Consider the following 21,719-nt stretch of genomic DNA (forward strand, 5'->3'; position numbering starts at 1 on the left):
CCCCACCTCTGTGGAAGTCCCTTCCCTGGTCACCTCCTTGCTTCCTCCCCTCAGTCCTTGCCTGCGCAACAGTATCCCCAGCTGGCCCCACATTATTCCTTCTCCAGCCCCCGGCCGCATCTAGGGGAGTAGGAACTGCTTCTGGGACCGGGAGGCCCCGGCTCCAAGCGGACCAGACCTCCTGACTGCACCCTGAACAGCAGCGAGAAGGAAGCCCTGAGCAGGAAGTGCTGAGGCACAGGGTGAGGGCGGGGGCTTTGAGGAGGGGAGCCGGCCTCCCAGGGCAGGAGCAGTAACCACAGCCCCCCACTGCAGACAGGCAGGAGGAGGCTGATTTAAAAGGCAGCGGGGCCTCTGTCCGAAGCACTCAGCTCTGCACCCAGCCACTGCCACCGTGGGCCGGAGGAGCACCCAGACTTCCGGACCAGCTCCGGGCGGGTGCCATGTGAGCCCAGCTTGGCTCTCCTCCTGCCCGCCCTCCTGCTGCCGGCCTCTGCCGTGTCCAGCTTCTCCAAAGAGGAACACTTGGAACCATGTCTCTGCTCAACCCTGTCCTGCTGCCCCCGCAAGTGAAGGCCTATCTGAGCCACGGGGAGCGCTTCATCAAATGGGACGACGTGAGTGGGGCAGGGCTGTGGGCCGCTGGGACACGGGCAGCAGGCGGGGCTGCGAGGTGCTTTGCCAGGGTGGTGGGTAGGTTTATGTCTGTCAGGACTCAGGCGCCTGTGTGGCTTGGCCAGGCAGCAGACGCAACTGCCTGGATAAACAAACCTGGGGGTGAGGGTGTGTGCCCCAAACAAGTTCCGGGGCTGCGGGGCTAGGGCTCTGTGTCTGGATGTGAGAAGCTGATGGGCTGCCTGGGAGGACGGTTCTCCGGTCAGGGTGGGTCTTTCCCCATCGCCCCAGGGTGCGCTGCTCCCGTCTCGGCTGAGTGGGAGGAAAGTGCCCCAGAGCTGAGGCAGGGCCAGAAGCAGTGGTGAACCAGGGCCTGCTCCCAGCGCAGATGCCCCCCTCTTGCCCATTAGGATTGTTCGCCCCTCCCCACCCGCCCCGTCCCTGTCCCTGTCCCTGTCCCTGTCCCTGTCCCCGTCCCCGTCCCCGTCCCCGTCCCCGTCCCTGTCCCCGTCCCCGTCCCCGTCCCCGTCCCCGTCCCCGTCCCCGTCCCTGTCCCTGTCCCTGTCCCTCTCTCTAGCCCGAGAAAGCCCTGCTCTCCCCAAAGCGGCTGTGGGGCAGCCCCTAAAGGCCCCTGCACCCCAAGTAAGAACTGGAGGCTTCTGGTCCCAGGGACCCCGGAAGGAATGGATTGACTTCTGCTTCTGCAGGCTGCTCACCCGGCTCCCTGCCGCCTGCCTGTCTGCAGGGGAAGGGGAAGGCGCTGCTGTGCCCTGCAGTGTGTCTCCACGGTGTCTGCTCCTTCCCAAACTGGGGCCTGCCTCCAGCCTCTGGTCCTCCCAGACCCCCGGGGCCAGGGATTCTCTGGGGCAGGTGAAGAGAGCAGGGAGGGGAGGCTGCTGGGCTGGCCCTGTGTGAGAGGCAGTGGGGCTGGTCCCAGGAAGGGAACATGAAGGCTGGGGGAGGGTGTAGGGGGTGGAAGAGAGGTCCTTAGGGCTGGCTAGTCCTCCTCACAGGTGGGGTGAGGGGCTCTGGGTCTGTGAATTAAGGTAGCCTGGGCTCTCGGCCTTTCAGGGCTGGGCTGGGCTGAGTAATCTGATTTTCATGACTGTGGAGAGGAGGCCATGGCCAGATGCTTTCTGCATCCCTAGGGGTGTGTGGTAGCTGTGGCATGGCGGTGGCATGTCCCAGGAGCCTGTGGAATGAGGGAAGTGGCTCAGAATGAAAAGCGAAGTGGCCTTTCTCGGTTCCTCTGGGAAGTGTGCGAAACCCGGCTGGGCAGAGGGTCATTCGGGGTGGGGGCATGCTCTGTGTCCTTCCCTGCAAGCCAGCACCTGGGTGCGTGGCTGCCCCCTCCCCGCCCCCAGGCGGAGCACTGCAGGGCCCTCAATCCTGATTTCTACAGCAGGCACCGCCCACGCCCAGCCGCAGGCACATAGACCTATGGCCAGGGCTCTGCTCTCAGACTATTCAGCCCAGCTGGCAGGTGGCTTGGGTCTGCCGTGCCGTGTTGCATAAGCACAGCGTACAGGATGTAATGAACTCCCAACGGCATGTTGTCTCCCATGCCCCTTTACAATGCATTTGCTGGGAGAAGCTCTCCCCCGGCCGTGGAAGGAAACTCAGGCAGCCACAGACAATCCATTTGCTCTCGGGGAACACAACTCTATGGTCATTTTTCCTCACAAAGCCAAGTCTTCTTTCAGAAACAGTTATCGTGAAGAGCTCCAACCTTTATTTAGAACAGTGATGGCGAACCTATGACACACGTGTCAGAGGTGACATGCGAACTCATTTTTTTGGTTGATTTTTCTTTGTTAAATAGCATTTAAATATATAAAATAAATATCAAAAATATGCATCTTTGTTTTACTATGGTTGCAAATATAAACAAATTTCTATATGTGACACGGCACCAGAGTTAAGTTAGGGTTTTTCAAATGCTGACACGCCAAGCTCAAAAGGTTCGCCATCACTGATTTAGAATGACATCTTCTGCCCTCCTCCCGCTAGGAATGGTTTGAGGTGGTCTGCAGGCCTCTGGCTGGGTTTCCTGCTCCTCCTCCAAGTCCAGCCAGGGGTGGGGTGCAGGGAGGGAGGTGAGAAAGGGGTATCAAAGTGGGGCAGCGGTTCTCAACCTGTGGGTCGCAACCCCTTCGGGGGTCGAACGACCCTTTCACAGGGGTCGCCTAAGACCATCAGAAAACACATATATAATTACATATTGTTTTTGTGATTAATCACTATGCTTTAATTGTGTTCAATTTGTAACAATGAGAGTGGGGGTCACCACAACATGAGGAACTGTACTAAAGGGTGGCGGCATTAGGAAGGTTGAGAACCACTGGTGTAGGGCCTTGGGTGCCGGTGTGGGAGTTGGGTTCTCGGCTCTCACTGTTGAGCAGCCCTGGAGGTGGTGTGGACGCTCAGGAGAGATACTCTACACTTTGAGCTGTGGCCCTTACGAACAGGATGAGGTGGGGGCCGAGACCCTGTTTGGGGTCTAGAGGGAGAGCCTCTCTTTGGGGCTTAGAGAGGGAAGCCCTCTTTTCTCCCAGAAATACCACCTCCAATCCTCTGCCCCTTTCCTCCCCCGGTGCAGAGCTTTGGAGGCTTATGCCCAGCCTTTAGCTCCGCGGGACGAGGGAAATGCCTGCAGGTTCCCGGGACAGCCACCTCCTAGGGAGATGGAAACGCCTGGTGTGGGCCAGGGAAGCTCGGCCTGAAGCCTCAGAGCAGGGCGCTGCCCCTCTCTCCACAGGAAACAACATTAGCCTCCCCGGTCATCCTCCGTGTGGACCCCAAGGGCTACCACTTACACTGGACATATCAGAGCAAGGTGAGGCAGCCCCTCCTGGCGCCCTGAGCTCCTGCTGTTCCATGGAGCCAAAGCGGCCTCGGGCCAGGGGGTGGGAGGTGCATGCTGGGAGTGTAGGATGACCCCGCCGGTGGCTCGGGGGCGGGGATCTCCTGTGAGGGGGGGCTATTTGCTTTGCGGGGGATGCGGTCCCTCCAGCCACGGCTGCCTTCAGCCTAGATGCTCCGGCCTTAGCTGGAAAGAGAGAGAGAGAGAAGGGAAAAGCTGCTACTGCAGGCTGGTTCTCTGCCTGGGGTTCCAGGTGAACGTGAGGGCTCAGAGAGATCAGGGACGGCCTCAGCACCCAGGCAGAAAGGAGGGAGGGAGAACCTGAGGAGAGTCCAGGATGGAGGAGGCGAGACTGCGGGCTACCGGGTCCTGAGTAACTCGAGCGGCCAGGGAAGGAATGGACAGAAGGGCAGCCCCACAGTCTTAGCATCTAGGGGGGGCGGTTGGCCGGGATGTGAAGGGGTGTGGAAGCTCCCTCCTCCCTGCTCTATGTCCACCTCCCTTCTTTTCCCCCTGGGCCCCCCAGGAGATGGAGTTTCTGGATATCACCAGCATCCGGGACACCCGCTTTGGGAAGTTTGCCAAGATTCCCAAGGTAGGTGGGCCCAGTAGCAGCGCAGGCTCAGCATGGTCACCGGCTCCGCGGGGCTGGGGCAGGAGCCCTGGGTGTGAGGAGAGGTCCCTGGGCTGGGCAACTGGCCTCCCCCTGAGCCAAGCAAGGGGCATGGCTGCTCCTGTCTCAAGGCCAGCCCTTGCCCCCAAATCACCCAGGCTGTCTTGGGTGTGGCTTCCCCCCCCCCCCCGCCCCCAACTCCCTGACTGGTTTGCCTATATTTGCTTAATGCTCATAGAAAGATTGGAGGAAGGGGTTGGGGGAGCAGGATTCCCTGAGAGCTAAGAATCTAGATTCAAATGAAAAAATGGCAAACAAAATAAGCAGGACTCCCAGACCCCAGGGCCTGGGTTCAGCTCTCTGGTGGGTTTCTCCCTCCCGGCCCCAGGCCCTGAAGGCGGGGATAGGAGGATGCTGGGGCCGGTGGCTCCTAGGATGGGACTGGGATCCTACCCCAGTGGCCGAGGGGGAGGGGCAGCAGCGCCACCGAGGGCAGGGGCGACCCTCACCGTGCCCCCTTTGCTGCAGAGCCAGAAGCTCCGGGAGGTCTTCAACCTGGACTTTCCTGACAACAACTTCCTGCTGAAGACACTCACTGTGGTGTCTGGCCCGGACATGGTGGACCTCACCTTCCACAACTTCGTCTCCTACAAGGAGAATGTGGGCAAGGTGCACTGGGGTCACGGGGCCTGGGGCTCGGCACGGGCGTGGCCTGGACTTCCTGAGAGACAGGCCTGGGCCGGGGGGTGGCGTGGCCACCTTTGAGGTCAGGGGCCTGACTGCTGTGCTCTGGGGTCCTGCAGGACTGGGCTGAGGATATACTGGCGCTGGTGAAGCACCCGCTGACGGCCAACGCCCCCCGCACCACCTTCCTGGACAAGATGTAAGTGCCTGCCTGGCTGGCCTTCGAGGGGGGCGCTGAGTGTGCCAGCCCAGGGCCTGACAGGCTGCTTTCTGCCCACCAGCCTGGCGAAGCTCAAGATGCAGCTCACCCCTGAAGGGAAGATCCCTGTGAAGAAGTGAGTCTCCCCGTTCCCTCCCCGCACTTCCACCCAGCTCTCCACAGCCTTCCCTCTCCAGGCGTGACTCCTCTCTTTGTCTCATGCTTTCCTCTGCTCCTTTAGTATTTTCCAGATGTTTCCTGCGGACCGAAAGCGGGTAGAAGCCGCCCTCAGTGCCTGCCACCTCCCCAAAGGCAAAGTGAGTGGTTCCCCCTCCCCACCCCACTGTTCTCCTTGTCCCCTGAGCTGGCTCTGACCAGGAGGCAACTTGGCCAGGCCTGGTGGGCGTTGGAGAGGGTGAGAATGATAGCACAGTCCCAGCAAACAGCCCCAAAGCCAGCTAACTCTAGAAGCGCTGGTTCTGATACACAAAGACAGAACCAGGCAAGGGGGGGGGGATGCTCCAAGTTTGAGCAGGTTAGTCTCCTCCCGCTGGGTGGCAGTGGGGGCAGGGGTGGGGTGGGAGTGGAGATGAATGTTTGCAGCCAGAGGAGCCAGAGAAGGTCAGCAGGGACAGGAGGCGGTCTGCAGGGATCTGAAAGGTGCAGCAGGCAGGGACCAGTTCTGCAGGGTGTGGGAGAGGCACAGAATCACACACCCTGTGTAAAGGGTTTAAGCTGCCAGGACACAGACTTTAGCTCAACACAGAAAAATGTTTTCCCTTTCTTTTTAGTTAAGTAATGTGTAATTACAAGTTGTATGCAGGTGTATTATGTAATACACCCATAAGGTATATCATGGGCAGATGCAGGGCTGAGCCAGGGTTCATGCCTGGCTGACAGAGTGGGTCTCAGCCCCCTCTTCCCCCTTGGCCACGCCTTTGCACAGGGCACCACTTGCACCCCATGGAGTCTTTTCTCCTGCTAAGAATTTGGAACATTGTAATTAAACTAAAACCTCACTGATCACTTGTCCCCAGGAGTCTCAAGAGGATACTTCCCCCACAGTCACAGCTTTATGGGGCTGGTGACCCCTGGGTGCAGTCAGCCCCAGGGGATGCCAGCTTGGGGTGGGAGAGAGGGGGGAATGGGCTCCCGCTGAGGGCCCTACAGCCAGCATGGCATACTGCGGTCAGTACACACCACTCTCCTTTCTTCCCGCCCCCTGAGCTCCCACCTTGGCTAAGTCCTGATTTGTCAGCTCTGCTTGTGTCAATAGGGGCCACTGGTCCATCTTTGCTTGAAGCTGATGGGTCCAAGAGCCAATCTTCGGGAAATCTGTTCTCGCTCTCCTGCTCCAAACTCATGTTGGCCTTCCAGTGTGACCCTGGAGGACAGAGGATGGGTGTTTCTGGGATGGGATGCAAAGGCACAGAATCCCTGGCTGGCGCTAGTCTACTTTCTGTTTCTATTTCTATAGATTTGCCCATTTTGGACATTTCGTGTAAATGGAATTATACAACATGTGATCTTTGATGTCAGGCTTTATTCACTTAGCATGTTTCCAAGGTTCATCCATGGTGTGGCATGTATCAATGCTTCATTCCTTTATATGGCCGAGTAGCAGTCCATTGTATGGATATATCACATTTTGCTTATCTATGCATCAATTGATGGACATTTGAATAGTTTCCACTTTTTGGCTATTATGAATAAAGTTGCTATGAACACTCATGTACACATGTTTGTCTGGACATATGTTTGCAATTCTCTTGGAGATTATATATATATATATATATATATATATATATATACCGAGCAGTGGAATTATTAGATCATATGGTAACTCTACTTAACATTTTGAGGAACTGCCAACTGGTTTCCAAGTGATCACACCATTTTACAGTCCCACCAGCATAGCGTGAGGGTTCTAATTTCTCCACATCCTCACCAACACGTATCTTTTTTTCTTTAATTTTAGTCATCCTAGTAGGAGTGAAATGATATCTCATTGTGGTTTTGATTTGCATTTCCCTGACTAATGGTATTGCGCATCTTTCCATGTGTTTATTAGTTGTTTGAATATCTTCTTTGGAGAATTATCTATTCAAATCTATTGCCCATCTTTCAATTAGGTCATTTGCCTTTTTACCGCTGAGCTGTTGCTTCGTGGGTATCTGATTTGCAAATACAGGGTGGGGCAAAAGTAGGTCACAGTTGTTCTTATGGAAAACAATCAAATAATTAATAAGTAAGAATATAAGAATAAACCTTAGTGTACTCACAACTGTAAACCTACTTTTGCCGCACCCTGTGTTCTCTCCCATTCGGTGGCTTGTCTTTTCACCTTTTTGATGGTGTCCTTCAAAGCACAAAAGTTCTTAATTTTCATGAAGTCCAATTTATCTTTTCTTGTTCTTGTGCTTTTTGGTGTCTTCAACTATTTATTGTTGACTTGTCTAATTTTCTCTTTAATTCTGTCAGTTTTTATTTATATTTTTAGAATATTTTTACTGATTTCAGAGAGTAAGGTAGAGGAGAGAGAGACAGAAACATCGATCATGAGAGAGAATCACTGATTAGATGCTTCCCGCATGCCCTCCACTTGGGATGGAGCCCACAACCATGTGCCGCGACCAGGAATCAAACTGCAACCTTCTGGTTCATAGGTCGATACTCAACTACTGAGCCATGCCAGCCAGGCCTGTCTGTTTTTACATTATGCATTTGGGGGCTCTGTTGTTAGCTGCATTCTTTATAGTCAAATTGCTTCTTTTTGAAAATTTGTTCTCCACTTAAAAAAAACAACACCTAGCCCACTACTCTGGCAAGCAGCACCACTTACTTCAGACCTTTTTTCCTCCTCATTCTGGTCATTCTTTCTTCTAATCCTGCCCCAGGCAAGAGACCACCCAGTGTCCAAATTCAAGGGCAAAGCGAACCAGCTAAGCATGCTCTTTGCTCAGCAACCAGGGCCTTGAAAAGTGGGTGCTCACAATTCACCATAGCTAAGATTTGGAAACAGCCTAAGTGCCCATCAGCAGATGAGTGGATTAGAAAACTGTGGTACATCTACACAATGGAATACTATGCTGCTGTAAAAAAGAAGGAGTTCTTACCATTTGCAACAGCATGGATGGAACTGGAGAGCATTATGCTAAGTGAAATAAGCCAGTCAGAGAAGGATAAATATCCCATGATCTCACTCATTTGTGGAATAGAATGAACAACATAAACTGATGAACAAAAATAGAACCAGAGACAGAGAAGCATCAAATAGACTGTCCAACCTATGAGGGAAGGTGGGGGTGGGGGGTGGGGTAAGAGATCAACCAAAGAACTTGTATGTATGCAGATGAGCAAAACCAATGGACATAGACAGGGCTGGGGGGGAGGGGGGACAGCCGGGAAGAGGTCCATGGGGGACAAAGGAGACTCGTGTAATACTTTAAACAATGAAGAATTTAAGTTAGAAAAGAAAAAAGAAAAGTGGGGCTCAGCATGTCCTTAATGCCCCTCTGTCTGCCTGAGCCCTCCTTTGGATCGGGCCCCTAGTGCAGGGCCAGGCCTAGTCTGTGGTTCTTCGTGCTGAGAAGGTGAGGCAGAAGTGACAGGTGACTCTATCTCCCCAGAATGACACCATCAATCCTGAGGACTTCCCACAATCTGTCTACAAGAGTTTCCTCATGAACCTCTGCCCTCGGCCGGAAATAGACGAGATCTTCACTTCCCAGTGAGCTTCTTGGATTGGGCTGGGCATGGGGAAAGGGTGTGGCTAAAATTCCTCCCTGCTATGCTGACAATTAAGAGGCTTTGCTGGACAAAGGGCCTGCCTGAGCCCCCAGCCTAGAGGATGGAGACCTGTGCTCTTCTCTTTGGCCTGCAGCCATGCCAAGGCCAAACCCTACATGACCAAGGAGCACTTGACCAAATTCATCAACCAGAAACAGAGGGACCCTCGCCTCAACACATTACTGTTCCCGCCAGCGCGGCCTGACCAGGTGCAGGGCCTCATCGACAAGTATGAGCCCAGTGGCATCAACGTGCAGAGGGGTGAGGACCGATGGAAGCCCTCACCCCTGTGGGCTTGTCCTGCTCTGACCCCTGGGCTGTGGCCCTGATAGTTATCCTCTGCGCCCCCAGGCCAGCTGTCACCCCAGGGCATGGTGTGGTTTCTCTGTGGGCCGGAGAACAGCGTGCTGGTCCAGGACAAGCTGCTGGTTCACCAGGACATGACCCAGCCACTCAATCATTACTTTATCAACTCCTCGCACAACACCTACCTGACAGGTGGGCCCTGGCCTCCTCACTACTGACTTCTCCTTCTATGGGGGCTGCTCCTGTTCCCTGAATTCCTCGCGGGGTTGCCCATGGACTGCCAACAGTACAGACCATGGCAGAGTGGGGTGGGGAGAGCCCTTGAGTGAAGCCCCTGCCCCCGCTTGCTCTGCCTCAGCCGGCCAGTTCTCGGGCCTCTCCTCTGCGGAGATGTACCGCCAGGTACTGCTGGCGGGCTGCCGCTGTGTGGAGCTGGACTGCTGGAAGGGGAAGCTCCCCGATGAGGAGCCCATTATCACCCATGGCTTCACCATGACCACAGACATCTACTTCAAGGTGAGACTCCGAGTGTGGAGGCTGGTGGTAGAGGCACTAGGGAAGGGCCCCGGTCCCCAAGCTTTCTGGGTGTGGGGACCTGAAGCAGGAGGAATGGCTGGGGGCCTCAGACCAGCATGTGGACTAGAGGAGATCAGAGGAGACAGGGGGCCAACAGTGGTCTTCCGGATTTACGTGTGTGTGTGTGTGTGTGTGTGTGTGTGTGTGTGTGAAAACGGGAGAGGGGAAGGGTGCGGATGGGGGAGGGGAAGCCTGGAGCGCGGGCCTCGCTCCTAAGGAGTCCTCTCTCTTTCAGGAAGCAATTGAAGCGATTGCAGAAAGTGCCTTTAAGACCTCCCCCTATCCTGTTATACTGTCATTTGAAAACCACGTGGACTCGTGAGTACCCAGGCCCATTCAGCCTCATTCTCTACTCTGTCCCCATCTTCCGCCCGGCCTCTACCCATGCCTTCCACACAATTTCCTCGAGACCCAGGCCCTCCTGCCTGTGTCCCTGCCACCCCCACCTCTTGTGCTCCTGATGACCCAGATCAGGGGCCCAGGAGGATGGCCAAGAGGAGGGTGGCTGCTGAACCCTCCCCGCTTCTGCTCCCTCAGGCCCCGCCAACAGGCCAAGATGGCTGAGTACTGCCGGGCGATGTTTGGTGACATGCTGCTCACCGAGCCCCTGGAAAAGTTTCCGGCGAGTGGACTTCTCTGTGGGACACCTGGGGCTGGTGGCGGGGGACCGGGGGCACGGTGGGGCCAGGTTAACCCCGTGTCAGGCACTGTGCGGGGCTTGGGGGGTATGCTAGTGGCAAAGGCGCAGTCCCAGCCCTCACACTGCTTACCGTCTGGTGGGGAGAAAGACAGGAACCTGGCCATGCCAGCCGGTGGCTGCTCTGGGAGTCCTTGGGGAGTCCTGAACTGGTCTGGGGGTTCGGGGAAGGCCTCCTGGAGAAAGCGATGGCTAAGCTGAAACCTAAGAGTGATGCTGTGTTTGTGTTGGTGAGAGTGGGGAAAGGGGTGCTAGCAGACAGAACAGGCGAGAGAGAACCTGTCTGAGGAACAGGGCAGAGTCGGGCCAGGCAGCAGTTTGGCACCCGGGCAGTGGTGAGAGAGAGGCCAGGCTGCGCAGTGGGCAGGGCAGTGGAGCAGTGAGAGCTCTGTATGAAGGAACCGAGGCTGCTGAAACTCTCCTCTCCCACAGCTGAAACCAGGCAGCCCCCTGCCCAGCCCTGAGGATCTCCGTGGCAAGATCCTCATTAAGAACAAGAAGAACCAGTTTTCAGTCCCAGCATCCCCCAGTGGGGAGGCTGAGGGCAGCTGCCCACCCAGTGCCCCTGTGGGTGGGGACACAGGTGAGTCAGCCCCGGAGCAGTGGGGGTAGCGGTGGGTGTGAGGATCTGGAATGGGAGAGAGGGGCTGGGCCTGGAGGGGACACGCTGGAGAGCCAGCCTGGTGTGGGGGTCGCCCCCCGCCCCCAGAGCTGATGGAGTTGTGTGTGGCAGTGTTGGCTGGTGAGGAAAGGGCTGAGCTGGAGGAGGAGGAGGAGGAGGAGGAGGAGGTGGGAGAAGAAGAGGAGGAGGAGTCGGGAAACCTGGATGAAGAAGAGATGAAGAAGATGCAGTCGGATGAGGTGTGTGGAGACAGCCCGGAGGCCCTTCTGCCATCTCCGCTGGAGCGTCCTCGGGGGACATGGGGCCATGTCCCTGGGCTCTGGGCTCCTACTCTCCACTCTCCTCTCGCTTCCCTAGGGCACAGCGGGCCTGGAGGCGACAGCTTACGAGGAGATGTCCAGCCTAGTCAACTACATCCAGCCCACCAAGTTCACCTCCTTTGAGTGCTCTGCCCGTAAGTTCGCACGGGGTGGCGGTAAGCTGGAGGCTCGGCTAGATTCAGGAGGCCCTCAGGAAGTGTGTCTGACACCAGGCACTTCGATGGGCGGGGGTAAGAGGAAGGGGTCCTCGCCTTCCTTGGCCCGGGGCCCTGTCTATAAATACGCATCAGAGGAGTCAGGCCAGGGCTTAAGTGGCAGTGGCTCCACTTCCCAGCACAGTTCCGGGGGTCTGGCACCGTGCAGAACGCTCTGGAGTATGTCAGTGGCAGGCCGGCCGTTTATGACAGGCCACCTCAGCGGGGCTGGCCTGGGGCTCCTGCGGCTTCCTGCAGGTTCTGTGGCCCCTAAGCCCAGAAGCCCATCCCCAGGGCATAAGAACTCCGGGGGAGGGAGGGCTGGAAGGCAGAGCAGCCAGCCAGTGCACCCTACTCCTTGCAGCCTTCCCTTTTTGTGCACACCGTTATTTATCTTCCCCGGACACACAACGGTGCCTTCCACTCCGCCTCTGTGCGTGTCCCCAACATGATCACCTCTTTCTGTGTACACTTGTGCAAAGTGTATACCTCTGTAACCTTGTTTCCTCACCCCTGAACTCACAGGCTGCACCCCTACCTGTGCCCCATGGCGTGTACCGCCCCCCCCCCCCCAACCCTCAAGCCTCAGTGGACACGCTGGGTTAGATGCATCTCTGCTGGAGGCAGCTGCACCGAAGGGGCGGGGTCGGAGGGAGTACCTCAGCCTGACATAGACCCTCCCTTTTCTTACTCCGCCACAGAGAAGAACCGAAGTTATGTCATCTCCTCCTTCACGGAGCTCAAGGCTTATGACTTGCTCTCCAAGGCCGCAGTGCAGTTTGTGGAGTATCCTTGAGGCCTCAGGAGCCAGAGTCCTGGTTGGGAGGAGGGATGGGGAAGGGCTCCAAGGGGGGCTGTTGGGTACTCCGGTGCAGCCTCAGGCTGGCCTCCTATACTCTGGAGCAGCTACAACAAGCGCCAGATGAGCCGCATTTACCCCAAGGGCACCCGCATGGACTCCTCCAATTACATGCCCCAGATGTTCTGGAATGCTGGCTGCCAGATGGTTGCCCTCAACTTCCAGACAATGGGTGAGGCATTCTCAGGCCCTTAAGCCCCTTCCCTTGCCCTTCCCACCTTCACCCCGTTCCTGTTCCTGGGGGTGGTCTTTAGAACAGACCGGATGTTCAAGTATTTGTTAGGTCCTCTCCCTTTCTTGGACGGGGGCCCGGACTATAAATGTGCACCAGAGGAGTCAGCACGGGCTCCTACCTCCAGGTAACCTCTGGGCAGCTCCTGTGGATCCCTGGTCCCTTGTGTGCGTGTTTCGGGGTAGAAATGCGTTAGCTCATGCCTATATGACTGCACATGTGTATGAGTGTGTGTGTGAAGATGCCAGGAGCCGGCATGGCTGCTGGCTGCTCTCTGAGTGGGTCTGTGGGAACACCTGCTCCACTGGCCTCCACTCCCACTGTGAGCCTGCGGTCTGGCTGTGGCTTTGGTCCTGATGATTCCAGGCTGTGGGCCCTTCCTGAGGGAAGAGACACCCTAAGAAATCCTCATGCCATGGTCGTTCAACCTCCCCGTTCACAAGCCGGGAGGAAGGCTGGGAACATGGAAATAGAGGTCGGACCTTCCTCACAAGTACCCTGTCCCACCAGATCTGCCCATGCAGCAGAACATGGCACTATTTGAGTTCAATGGGCAGAGCGGCTACCTCCTCAAGCATGAGTTCATGCGTCGGCCAGACAAGCAGTTCAACCCATTCTCGGTGGATGGCATCGACGTGGTGGTAGCCACCACCCTTTCCATTAAGGCAAGGCCCTGAGGTGGGCAAGTGGCTGGGAGGGCTGGCGTCTTGAGGAGAAAGACACAGAAGCCCCACTCCTCCACGCCCAACCCCCTCTCTGATATCCTGCAAACTTCAGCCCCAGCCAGCTCCTGCAGTAGCAAGTTGCCTTGGAAACTGCCTCCTCCTCAGCCCTGGAGGCTGCCTCTTGGTCCCCATGGAAACCAAGGGGAAAGACTGAGGCTGGGATGGGGGAGGGGAGAAGAGTGGGCAAAGTGGGGGTGTAGGAGCCCAGGCCCTGGGAGAGAGCCCTATTCCTTCCTTGCCTGGGAGGGGAAGTGGGGAGGCCCACACCCCGTCCTGAATGCTGGAAACACCCTCATCACCAGAGCTGAGCTGTAACCTTGAGCCACACAGCCTCTGGTCCGTGGCCAGAGCTGGGTGGCACTCTTCACGGTTCCCAAGAATGGATGCTTCAGCCAGAGAAGCTAGAGGCCCAGGTTGCTGGGGAATGGCTGGGTGGGGGAGCTGATGCTGGTCTCCCACCGGCTCCCACCTCCAGGTAATCTCGGGGCAGTTCCTGTCAGAACGCAGTGTGCGCACCTATGTGGAAGTGGAGCTGTTTGGCCTTCCTGGGGACCCCAAGAGGCGCTATCGCACCAAGCTGTCCCCCACTGCCAACTCCATCAATCCCGTCTGGAATGAGGAGCCCTTTGTGTTTGAGAAGGTGGAGGGCTAGGGCAGGGCAGGGGCTGGGGTCTGGGCAGGGTAAGGGCCGTCCCTAATTCTTGGCCTCTACTTATAGAAAAGAGAAAATACATAGAGGGAGTTCCTTGATCCTCCTCCTCTCCCCACCCCTCACTTTCTGCCCTCCTGAATTTCAAGAGTCCAAAAAACCAAGTTTACAGAAATATACTTGGTGCGCAGGTTGTGTGTGTTTGTGCATATGTGTACATGTGTATGTGTGTGCCTGTGTGGGTGTTCATGTTAGGATCAGAGGCAGAAATATGAACTCCCAGACCAGGGTGCAAGGTCCCATGGGGTCACAAGGGGGCCTTTTGCCCCACTGGATACTTGTGATAAAGCTGTCACAGTTGTCTGCACCAGGACCCCCAGAGCCGTGGCTGCATGTCCAGCCCTACTCCCCTGAGTGGACCGGCCAGGACATGAGCTGTGGGGATGTCTATGTGCGTGGCCCAGAGTGTGCCCTCTGTCCTCACCACACCTGGTCACACCTGCTATGTTCTCACACTGGCCCTGGACTTCTCAAACTAGGGAGGGGGTCAACTTGGCCACCCTCTCCTCCCCAGCGTGTCCTGTCCCGAACTCTCCCCAGATCTTGATGCCTGAGCTGGCCTCCCTCAGGGTGGCTGTGATGGAGGAAGGCAGCAAGTTTCTCGGACACCGCATCATCCCCATCAATGCCCTGAACTCTGGTAAGGGTCGGGGCCCTTCTTCACTGTCCCCTGCAGGTCTGAGACCAAGGCCAGCAGCAGGAGCCCGTCCAGAGGGTGGGCAGCTTCAGGGAGGTGGCCCTGAACTTTACCTAAGCCCTTCACGCCATCAGCCCTCAGGAGTGCAGCAGGAACAGCACCTCTGCAGGAGACGGACAGAGGCGGGGCTCCGGCCATCTAACAGAATGTCTGTCATTTTCTGAAACCACTGGGGCAGTCTCCCAAGTAGCTGACATCTATTGGGCACTTAAAATGCTTTAAAGTCTTATATTCTCACGTAATCCTGCTAACCTCAGGAGGTAGATACCGTTATCCTTATTTCACGGACGAGGAGGGCTCAGAGATTTAAAGCAACCTTCCCAAGGTCACACAGCCAGGACTTGGACCCTGGCCTCTCTGACTCTGAAACCAGAAGCCTTGAGTGCTGGGCTGCTGGCGTACAGTGCTGGGCGGCAATGGGCTCTGCTCACGGCCCCTCTGTCACGCCCACAGGATACCACCACCTGTGCCTGCGCAGTGAGAGCAACATGCCCCTCACCATGCCTGCGCTCTTCGTCCTCCTGGAGATGAAAGACTATGTACCTGACACCTGGGCAGGTTAGGCGGCCCACAGAGTGCTGGGAGCCTAGGGCTGTCCATTTCCGCTCGCCCTTCCTCAAGCCAGCCTCCAGAGGGGGGCAGGACAGGGTATCCTGGGGGTAGGTGAGGGCCGGGGGAGGTGGGGGGGGGGGCTCCCGGGTACTCTCTATACCAGGCCTGTGACGCCCCTGTGCACCCAGATCTCACTGTGGCCCTCGCCAATCCCATCAAGTTCTTCAATGCCCATGATAAGAAGTCTGTGAAGCTCAAGGAAGCCATGGGAGGTCTGCCTGAGGTCTGTGTGTCTGGGTCCACGGCCGGCCGGGGTCCCCAGCAGCTTTGCCCTCTGCGGGAAGGGGAGGGAGGCGCGGAGTCCAGGGCTGGGGAGAGAGGGCTGTTGGAGCCGTCTTCCTAACCTGCTCTCCCTACACAGAAGCCCTTCTCCCCCGGGAGCCCACTTGCCAGCCAGGTGAACGGGGCACCCGCCTCGACCAGCAATGGGTCAGCAGGTATGCACTGCGGGGGTCCTCCCACCTGCGGGGAGGGGTCCTGCCTTCTCCGGCTGCATCTGCAGGCGCCTCCCAGCGGGGCGGCAGATCTGTACAAAACTAAGACTTTCACCGAGGAAGGGAACGGGGTGTCTGAGGCCTCAGCGCTGAGAAAGTGCACCGCGGGGGGCCACGCTGGCACCCCCAGGGGGCGGGGAGGAGCCGAGCTGAGCCCGGGGACCCCAGGACACCTGTCAGCCCATCCTGTGGCTCCTGCAGCAGCTGGGCCCGGGCGGGGGGGCAGGGAGGGGCCGGAAAGAAGCTGTGGGCGAGGCCTGCTGATGGCCTTGAGGACCCGCTGGGGGGACGTGCGGGTCTCGTGGGAAAGGCGGGGGCTCCCGGGCGGCCGGACGCCTCACCCGGCTCCCCGCAGAGCCGCGCACCGCCAGTCTGGAGGAGCTGCGGGAACTGAAGGGCGTCGCGAAGCTGCAGCGGCGGCACGAGAAGGAGCTGCGGGAGCTGGAGCGGCGCGGCGCGCGGCGCTGGGAGGAGGCGCTGACGCGGGGCGCGGCGCAGCTGGCCGGGCTGGGGCCGCCAGGCGCGGGGGGCGGCAGCGGCGGCCGCAGGCTGGGCCCGGGCAAGGGCTCCCGCAAGAAAAGGTAAGGGCCGTGGCGGCGCCTGCCCTCCGTGCGGGTGCGGGCGGCCCGGGGCTCAGATCTGCTCCCACGCGGCCTCCGCAGGACCCAGCCCGGGGAGGAGCCGGCCGGGGCCGTGGCGGGCGAGGGCCCCGAGGGCGCGGACCCGCGCGTGCGGGAGCTGCGGGACCGGCTGGAGCTGGAGCTGCGGCAGCAGCGCGAGGAGCAGTGCGAGTGCGTCCTGAAGCGCAAGGAGCAGCACTTGGCCGAGGTGCCAGGGCGGGGGAGGGGAGAGAGCTGCAACCCGACCAAACCCACACCCTCTGCACGACCGAGGGCTCCCCGCGAAGCCCGTTTGCTAACCCCCTCCTTCCTCTCCCTGCAGCAAATCGCCAAGATGATGGAGCTGGCCAGAGAGAAACAGGCCGCAGAGCTTAAGACCCTCAAGGAGACCTCAGAGAGGTATGCCTGCCTCCCTCCCAAGCCTGACTCTCACCTCCCAGGAGGGCTCAGGCCCCCACAAAACATCCGGCTCGGCCCCGCACCCCAACATCTCCCCGATGCCTGTCTCTCTACAGCGACACCAAAGAGATGAAGAAGAAGCTGGAGGCCAAGAGGCTGGAGCGGATCCAGGCCATGGTGAAGGTCACCGCTGACAAGATGGCCCAGGAGCGGTGAGCGGGGAAGAGAGGCCCAGGCCCAGTGCTGAGCGGGAGCCACTCCAGGGGGGCAGGGGCCTCCCTCCCGAGGATCCTGACTCGCTTCCTAGCCATGTGCCTGTTCCATGGCTCTTGAAAGTTAATCTTACTTCTGTCACCTCCGATTAGAGTGACCTCCTTGGGCAAAACACAGGTGCCAACACTGCTTGACCAGAGAGGAGAATTTAAGGGAAAATCCGGAGGGAGGGGAAACCTCGGCACACCTTGAAGGACAGTGCACGTTCCTTCAGAGGGTCCCCCAGGACTTCCAGTGGGCCCTCAAACCCTCCTTGGATCCCCATGTCACCCCTCTGGCTGCTTCCTGCCCCTACTGCATAGTCCTTGTTTGGTCTATACCCTGAGGAGTCTTCATCTCACCCAGCTCTTCCCAGGGGCCTCCTGCCCTCTGAAACTCTGATCACCCCAACAGGTTGAAGAAAGAGATTAACAACTCCCACATCCAGGAGGTGGTACAGGCCATCAACCAGGTGTGTAACACTGTGTCCTTCACACACACACACACACACACACACACACACACACACACGCTCTCCCTCAGAGAGAAAATGGGTCTTACTTTGCCCTTAGGGGATATACTGTCCAGAGTGGCCCATGCAGCTAGGGAAGGCAGGAGGCAGTGCAGGGGGAGGAGACCCCCTAGGCCAGCCTGAGGTTCTGGTCTTTCTGTGGAGATTGGGGTACTAGCCTGCAGGCTTCTGTCAGCCGCCCTGTCTGGAAAGGATATGAGCCAGCTGGCCAGGGAGTGTGGAATTGGGGTGGGTGGGTGAGAGGGAGGAGGAGGAGGAGTCCGAAGAGAAAGGAAACGCCTTCTGGGAATGGTCTGAAAGCTCGCCTGGGGATTAGCAAAAGTAGCAGAACTACCAGCTACTGAGTCCTGCCCTTATGCCAGACACTAAACCAGGTGCTTGACATGAACCTTGCCATGTAAACCTTCATAATAATCCAGTGAGACAGGTACTATTATCCTCATTTTACAAATTAAAAAGACAAAGGACTTTACCCTAAGTTTTATGGCTGGTTAACTGGGATCACAGCTGGATGCCAAGCCAGATGGCCTGTCTGAGCTGCCCTGATTCCTGCCTCTCACTCCCATCAGATGACAGAGAGCCTGGAGAGGCACCAGGAAAAGCTGGAGGAGAAGCAGGCGGCCTGCCTGGAGCAGATCCGGGAGCTGGAAAAGCAGGTGACAGGAACCGCCACCCTGGCCCCCAACAGAGTTGGCCCGGCCCCAGGGTGTAAAGAGACCCTGCTCCAGGGAGCGTCCAGTCAGGAGTTCAGGAGGCGGGGACTCACCCCTCACCAGTGGGTTCCATTGGGGCCCTAGAGCCCTTTTACATGAGGCGGCTCTGCAGGTCTCTTTGCTTGTTTGGCACCCCCTCTCCTGAGAGGCTCCCTGATGGGCTCCACTATGCCCACTTCCCACCTCCATCTCCTGGGAGCTTGGCAAAGACTGGGTATCTCCTTGTTCCATTGTCCAAGGGCGGGAGAGTGGGCAGGTGGCCCCTCCTGAGCCAGCTGGTGGTGCTTGCTGTCCCCACAGTTGCAACAGGAGGTGCTGGCAGAGTACGAGGCCAGGATGAAGGGCCTGGAGACTGAGGTGAAGGAGTCGGTGAGGACCTGCCTCAGGGCCTACTTCCCTGCTGAGGCTGAGGACAAGCCCGAGAGGTCCTGTGAGGCATCCCGGGAGCTGTGTGAACAGGACTCACTTACAGTTAATGCGGACACCCAGGAGAGCTGCCTCTGATACCCCCATCCAGCGGGGACATTCTGCAAGGACATTCCCTCTTCTGTTGGGCGGGGCTCCATCCCCCCAGGAAGAAAGGCCCCAGCAGCCCCAGTGCTCGGGGGCTGTGGGAAGCTGGGGTTCCCCTGGACTCTGGAGCCGTCTCCTCAACAGCCAGGCTAGAGGAGGAGGCAGGGATGCCATCAGGGCAGGGGCTCGTCTGAGGCCCAGAGGTCCTCTCTCAACTGCCTTCCTGCTCCTGCTCCTTCTCCTTGAATTAGTGTCATCTATTTGTTGAGGGCAAAAGAATATGGACTGAGAGGCAGGGAATGGGGTCCTGGCCTCACCCTGCGTTTCCTAGGGTGCAGCTAGTGGCGCCCACTCTGGAGTCAGTTTCCTCACCTGGAAGGTTAGGCCTGGCCTCCTGGAACCTCCACTCAGCACCTGTAATTCAAGCAGGACCTGTTCTGCCGTAAGGCTGGCAGCTCACCCAGGCTTCTCGGCCCATCGCGGGCGGGCCTGCCCTGAATTGGCCTCATTGTCTGCTCCCTGATTCAGAGCCTGGCACTACCTCCAAGCTCCCTGGGGCCTGCTACCCCTAGGATTCCAGGCTGAGGTCCCTTCCCTGGCTTCCTGCCTGAGGGGTGGGGTGGGGGGAGGCTGACATGAAAACGCTGCCTCAGCTGTCTGGCTCTCCGCCCCAGAGGCAGCTGGGGCTGTGGCTGGTGGCGAGAGGAAAAGGATGGCCTTTTGAGCACGTTCCCATCCAGAGCCCGGCTCACCCCTTTTCCTAGGCTTGGCGGGTATATTTCCTAACATGTACTCCAATCCAGGCTTCCTGATTGGTCACATTTGTTTTCTCTTCTAACTTTATGAGGTTTATTTATTTTTCTCATTTTTTTATTCCTACAAAAGAACTCTGTCCCAATATTTCCTGCCTAAGCCTGGCCTCTGTTCTACAGCTGAGAAATGGGGCGGAAGGAGGAGAAAGCCCTGAAATGAAGCAGGCGGGGAAAACCCTGGGGAGTGGAACCCGGGGGAAAGGTGTCCTCCAGAGCCCAGCAGAATGGCCCTGCCTCTAGGCTTGAAGAGGATTCACTTCCCTTTCTGTCGACCCTGCTGCCACAGCCACTGGAAAATGATGTCACCCCTCTTCGCCACCCTCACCCAGATGTGGCCCTTCCTTGTCTCCACCCTCAGGGCTGGAGCAGAAGAGCCTATACAAAGGTGCCCCCACCCTCTTGGAAGTTGCAAACCTTCAGGCCACCTTACAGGGGTCAGCTCCTCAGGCCGCTGGGGTAGTTAGGGTTCACCCAGCACTTGCTGCGGAGGGGCTTGTGGGCAGCCACTCACTGCACCTATGGCACCGTCCCAAATCCAAATGGGAGGAGACACTGGTTTGGGAGAGGCAGGGTGGGGTTGATTCTGGGAAGAGGTTGTTTTCTTATCAGAGGGTTATAGCAAATGCCAATAGCTGTGAGCACCTGTGCCTTTGGAGAATGAACAGGACTCCCCCCCACCCCCACCCCATCCCTCTGGGATCCCAGCAGTCCCTGGCCGCAGGGTGAGGCTAAAGGCCTGCTCATTGATACAGCCAAGGGCAGTGCCCTGTCTTCAGTCCTCCAGCTGGGCAGTCAGCTGCCCAGCTGCCCTCCAGCCCAGGGTAGCACCCAGGCCTAGAGGAACTCACTGACCCAGGCATGGGGCAGAAGCCAGAGCCGGCGCCAAATAGAGCCCACGGGGCACCATCCCCCTTGTTGTGCCAATGACTGCGCAGGGGGAGGAGGGCTGTTTCCCCCGCCTCTGAGCCAGGCCTGGCAGAGTCTCTGGGCCCCAGGAAGCCCAGGAATGGGGAAGGAAACACAACCCTGCCTCCTGGAGGGGCCTCTGCACACCCAGTACCACCTTCCTGCCTCTGTTCTCTTAGAAAAGGGCCAGGTGCCCCCGGGGAAATGCCAGTCTCTGGGCCTCGGAGATGAATTAATTTCTGGCATCAGGGGATGTGCAGAGGAAGAGTTGCCCTCCCTCGGGCACTGGGCAGGTGAAGGGCACCTGGGTTCCATTCCTGATGTGTATCTATGGGGCTGGGGCAAGGTTCCCTGTCCACTTGTCATGCCTCAGTTCACTCTTTGAAGGGTCCCTACCCACTTCCCAATCCCAATGCTGATTCAGTTGCCAGAGTCCCCTGTTGACTCACCAGCCCCCTGCACCCCCACAGCCTTCAAGCTCTTTAGATCTTCCAGCCTTGTGCCACCAGGCCCAACCCTGCTGAGCTGGTGCAACGTGACAGGGTGAGGGGGTTGGTGACACTTGAGGAAAGAAGCAGGATTGGGGGGAGGGGGGGGGGCAGCGGCAGACAGTGACAGACTGCAGACCTGAGCCGCCTCTGCTAGGGAGTCCTTTTGCCAGCCTGGGGCCTGCAGGGGGAGAGGATCAGCGGGTGGGAGGGGAGGGGAGTGTGGAGCCCCTCCTGCCCCCTGCCTGCCTCGGCTCTATCTCCTGTCAGCCTTCAGCTCCCTAAGCGACAGCTTCTAATTCGGGCTCTTGGTGCCTCTGTGCTCTGCAGCGAAGTCTCAGCCTTTTTTTCAGCTTTGCTATTTCTTTTCTGTTCAGAACATATTGAGCCCACAGGAGGGAAGTCAGAGTAAAGGCTCCAGGGCCAGAGACCTGGCCGCCATGGCCCCCCCCCCCCCCCGCCCCGCCACACACACACACACACACACACACACACAGGTCAGGCCTGCTTGGCAAGGCCAGCTGGGGGAAAGGGAGCCAAAGAGCAGCCAGCATGGACCTCGGACAGGCCAGGATGAAGCCCTGAAGGGGACCTGCCTCAGCTCCTCTTCTTCCACGGAACTGTCCCCCCCTCCACGCTCCACAGGGACATAAATGAGACAGAGTTGTCTCAGGGAGG

The 21,719-nt window shown here is 58.0% G+C and overlaps 1 protein-coding gene across 1 annotated transcript; it reads left to right on the forward strand.

Moving 5' to 3' along the window:
• Positions 1–226: 226 nt before the first annotated feature.
• Positions 227–21,171, forward strand: PLCB2 (phospholipase C beta 2). The gene is made up of 31 exons (XM_059704922.1): positions 227–617; positions 3,374–3,451; positions 4,005–4,073; positions 4,620–4,760; positions 4,895–4,974; positions 5,057–5,110; positions 5,216–5,291; positions 8,604–8,704; positions 8,858–9,024; positions 9,115–9,261; positions 9,428–9,585; positions 9,881–9,963; positions 10,183–10,267; positions 10,775–10,925; positions 11,076–11,203; positions 11,322–11,418; positions 12,180–12,264; positions 12,385–12,509; positions 13,080–13,234; positions 13,770–13,934; positions 14,544–14,643; positions 15,154–15,258; positions 15,441–15,535; positions 15,674–15,749; positions 16,162–16,387; positions 16,469–16,634; positions 16,749–16,825; positions 16,942–17,037; positions 17,492–17,549; positions 18,179–18,265; positions 18,623–21,171. The coding sequence occupies exons 1-31, from the start codon at positions 534–536 to the stop codon at positions 18,824–18,826; spliced, it is 3,519 nt and encodes a 1,172-aa protein (XP_059560905.1). The 5' UTR covers positions 227–533; the 3' UTR covers positions 18,827–21,171.
• Positions 21,172–21,719: the final 548 nt, after the last annotated feature.

Source organism: Myotis daubentonii, chromosome 1, assembly GCF_963259705.1.
Source record: "Myotis daubentonii chromosome 1, mMyoDau2.1, whole genome shotgun sequence".
NCBI lineage: Eukaryota > Metazoa > Chordata > Mammalia > Chiroptera > Vespertilionidae > Myotis > Myotis daubentonii.

Coding starts and splice junctions, on each gene's coding strand:
- PLCB2 (XM_059704922.1), top strand. CDS start 534: ATGTCTCTGCTCAACCCTGTCCTGCTGCCCCCGCAAGTGAAGGCCTAT. Junction 10,926..11,075: donor CCCTGTGGGTGGGGACACAG/GTGAGTCAGCCC, acceptor TGTGTGTGGCAG/TGTTGGCTGGTGAGGAAAGG. Junction 11,204..11,321: donor AGAAGATGCAGTCGGATGAG/GTGTGTGGAGAC, acceptor TCGCTTCCCTAG/GGCACAGCGGGCCTGGAGGC.